The 4505-nt window shown below is 42.4% G+C and overlaps 1 protein-coding gene across 1 annotated transcript; it reads right to left on the reverse strand.

The window, feature by feature from the left end:
- Nucleotides 1–634: 634 nt before the first annotated feature.
- Nucleotides 635–1378, reverse strand: LOC143036336 (uncharacterized). The gene has a single exon (XM_076203584.1). The coding sequence runs from the start codon at nucleotides 1376–1378 to the stop codon at nucleotides 635–637; it is 744 nt and encodes a 247-aa protein (XP_076059699.1).
- Between the last annotated feature and the right edge of the window lie 3127 nt (nucleotides 1379–4505).

Genomic DNA, 4505 nt, shown 5'->3' on the forward strand with positions numbered 1-4505 from the left:
TGTGTACTAATGTATAATATTTATGTATGTGTATATATGTATATATATATGTATGCTGTATATATGTATACTTATATGTATGTGTATATATGTATTTATATATGTATGTGTATATATGTATATATATATGTGTGTATATATGTATATATATATGTATGTGTATATGTAAGTGTAGATATGTATTATTATGTATATGTATGTGTAAGTATGTATGTATGCATGTATACGTATATATGTATGTATACAGAGGTGCGGCAAAAATTATGGCAACTCATTCATTTGCATATAATTTTATTGAAACAAAGAAATTTCAAAGAACGACAACAAATAACATTAATATGGACCTTTGGCACTATCATATTCAAGCGGTTTCAAAGTGGCCTCCTTTGGCGGCGATACAAAGCCTCAAACGCTTCTTGAAATTTTCGGCGATGGGCCGCAGCTCCTCCGGCGTGATTCTGTCCCACTCCCGGCGCAACGATTGCTTCAACGACTCCAAACTTTTGTGGGGCTTAGCACAGGCCCTGGCCTCCAAAATCGACCATATGCTGTAGTCCATCAGGTTTAGATCCGGAGAGTACGGCGGCCATTCCGCAGATGTGATGAAACCCGGAAAATGGGCTTTGCACCACTCCTAAGTCGTTTTCGCCCTGTGGGCCGGAGCGGAATCCTGCTGGAACGTCCATTCCGCATCGCCAAAGTGCTGCTGGGTCCACGGAAGTACCACGGCCTCGAGGATGTCGCGTCGGTACACGTCCTTGTCGATTTTGACCCCCTGTTCCACGAAAACCAGGGGTGTCTTGCCGCTCGCGCAAATTCCGCCCCATACCATGACGGACTGCGGATTTTGGCGGTGTTCGATGATGGCCGAGGTGCCGGGAGCCTCTGCGGACCCACTCCTGTCGTTTTGACGGTTGTGTGCTTGTTCCACGGTGAACAGCTTCTCATCCGTGAAGACGATCCGCTCCCACTGCTGACCTGCGGCCCGGCGAATGAGCTGGCGACATCGTTGCAGCCGTACGCGCTTGTTTTCGTCCGTCAGGAGCTGAGCTTTTTGGACCTTGTAGGGCTTGAGTTCGAGCTCCTGTTTCGCCATTCGTCGCACTGATCGGTCGCTGATGCCAGTTTCACGGGCGATTTTCCTCATGGAGACCCTCAAATTTCGCTGGACTCGCTTCTTGATGATCTGCCTGTTCCTGGGAGTGTTGACGGTGCGTTTTCTTCCTCTTCCTAGACGGTCGCCTTCATGACCAAGCTCCTTGAACCGCTTGACTGCTTTTGAAATGACATCTTTACGAACACCGAGCAAACGAACAATGTCACATTGACGTTTTCCTTGACGATGCAGCTCCAAAATTGCGTTACGTTTGTTTGCCATTCTGAAAAAAATAGGAATTAAGCGTTACAAACTTGAGATAAACATAACTAGCACAAAAAAGTACGGAGAATTCAGTATAACAAAAATTATTTGGCTGCAATAAAATATGTTTGCGGTAGGACAAATTTAATTTGGTTGCCATAATTCTGCCGCACCCGAATATGTATGTATGTATGTATGTATGTATGTATGTATGTATGTATGTATGTATGTATGTATGTATGTATGTATGTATGTATATATGTATGTATATATGTTAGTATATATGTATGTGTATATATGTATATATATGTATGTATATATATGTATATTATGTATACATATATATATATATATATGTATATATAGGTATATATATGTATATATGTATGTATATATATGTATATATATATGTATGTATATATAGGTATATATATATGTATATATGTATGTATATATATGTATATATATATATGTATGTATGATATATGTATGTATTATATGTATGTATGTATACTTTATGTATGTATATACATGTATGTATATATATATATTTATGTATATATATATATGTATGTATATATATATATATGTATGTATATACATATGTATGTATATATATGTATGTATGTATATATATATGTATGTATATATATGTATGTATTTATATATGTATGTATATATATATGTATATATATGTATGTATGTATACATAGATGTATGTATATATATATATATGTATGTGTATGTATATATGTATGTGTATGTATATATGTATGTGTATGTATATATGTTTGTGTATGCATATATGTATGTGTATATGTGTATGTATATATGTATGTGTATGTATATATGTATGTGTATGTATATATGTATGTGTATGTATATATGTATGTGTATGTATATATGTTTGTGTATGCATATATGTATGTGTATATGTGTATGTATATGTATATATATATATATATATGTATATATATATATATATATATATATTATAGGAAAAGGTAAGGATGTTTTTGGGGCTTTTATGGATATGGAAGACGTTTATGACAGGATTGACAGGAAGGCATTGCAGATATATGGAATAGGAGGAAAGCTGTTAAGAGCAGTCAAGAGTTTTTACAAGAGTAGTAGAGCCTGTGTTAGAATTAGGATGGGGTGGTGCGAGAGGTAAATGCAAGGGTAATGGGTCGGGAATTGAAGATGGTTAAAAAAAAAAAAAAATGGGAGATAAGCCAGTTGTTGTTTGCTGATGACACTACTCTTGTAGCAAGATCAGGAGGGATTAAGGAAGTTAGTGACGGAGTTTGGGAAGTTGTGCGATAGAAGGAAGTTGATGTGGGTAGAAGCATGGTGATGAGATGTACAAGGGAAGACTATGACAGCAAAATGGAAATGAGTATGAAGGGGGAGAGACTAGATAGCTTTAGATACTTGTGTGCGAATGTGTCAGGAAAAAAGTGGAGGTGGAGGTAGAATGTAGATTGAGAGAAGTAAGTAAATGTCTTGGGGGGGGTTAAAAAGTGAAACGAGAAACAGACATTTGGGAATGGATGCTAAGAGGAGATTGTATGAAGATGTGAGAGTGCCGACAGCATTCTATTGAGTAGAATCATGGAACATAGGAGAGGTAGAGAGGAGTTTGAATGTGTTTGAGATGAAATGCCTGAAGTATGGTAGGGGTTACTAGGCTGGATAGGGTGAGAGACGAGGAGGTGAAGAGGAGAGCGGTGTTAGGAAGGGAGTTGGAAGACAGGGTTGATGAGTCTATTGGGATGTTTTGGACACATGGAAAGAATAAGTGAAGAAAGGTTAGTAAAGGAGATGTGGAAGGCAGAGGTGGAAGGCAGGGGTGGAAGGCAGGGGTGGAAGGCATGGGTGGAAGGCATGGGTGGAAGGTAGAGGTGGAAGGCAGAGGTGGAAGGCAGAGGTGGAAGGCAGAGGTGGAAGGCAGAGGTGGAAGGCAGAGGTGGAAGGCAGAGGTGGAAGGCAGAGGTGGAAGGCAGAGGTGGAAGGCAAGAGGTGGAAGGCAAGAGGTGGAAGGCAAGAGGTGGAAGGCAAGAGGTGGAAGGCAAGAGGTGGAAGGCAAGAGGTGGAAGGCAAGAGGTGGAAGGCAAGAGGTGGAAGGCAAGAGGTGGAAGGCAAGAGGTGGAAGGCGGATGAGGAAGGCGGATGAGGAAGGCGGATGAGGAAGGCGGATGAGGAAGGCGGATGAGGAAGGCGGATGAGGGAAGGCGGATGAGGAGGGCGGATGAGGAGGGCGGATGAGGAGGGCGGATGAGGGGGGCGGATGAGGAGGGCGGATGAGGGGGGCGGATGAGGAGGGCGGATGAGGGGGGCGGATGAGGAGGGTGGATGAGGGGGGCGGATGAGGAGGGCGGATGAGGGAGGCGGATGAGGAGGGCGGATGAGGAGGGCGGATGAGGAGGGCGGATGAGGAGGGCGGATGAGGGGGGCGGATGAGGGGGGCGGATGAGGGGGGGGGATGAGGAGGGCGGATGAGGAAGGCGGATGAGGAAGGCGGATGAGGAAGGCGGATGAGGAAGGCGGATGAGGAAGGCGGATGAGGAAGGTGGAAGGCATTGGTGGAAGGAGTGAACTTGAGGGGACGACCAAGGATGGGATGGATGATTGGGGTAAAAGGGGAATTGGGAAAAAGGGGAATGTCTGTAGAAGAAGGAAGAGAGAAGACAGAAGATAGGAGTGAATGGAAAATGGTTATGTATGGATTATGCTATGTTGCATGGAAGGGGGTGGGTGGAGGATGTGTGAATGATATTATGACGCAGCCCAAAGGGATTTCTCCCAGTCTTCTCTTTTTCTACATGACGGTTCGGAGAGGGGGAGTGGTGCCGATTAAATGAAATGACCTTGCTGTGGATGTGCTATGTCTTGCTACATTACTTCTGACCCAGGGCAGTGGGCGAGATGCAGGGATGACCCGTCATCCAAGAGGAGCTAAGATAAAAGGGAGGGAAAAGGATAAAAGGGAGTGGAGTGTGTGGGAATGGAATGGGAGTGGATTTTATGTCTTTATTTTTGGCTACCTCCCTTGGAAAAAGCAGTTATGTGTATATATATATAATATATATGTATACATATATATATATATATATATATAAATCTGAACAACTAAAGCTAATTT

This window comes from Oratosquilla oratoria, chromosome 20 (assembly GCF_046742065.1).
Source record: "Oratosquilla oratoria isolate Oo_2021 chromosome 20, ASM4674206v1, whole genome shotgun sequence".
In the NCBI taxonomy this organism is placed as follows: Eukaryota; Metazoa; Arthropoda; class Malacostraca; order Stomatopoda; family Squillidae; genus Oratosquilla; species Oratosquilla oratoria.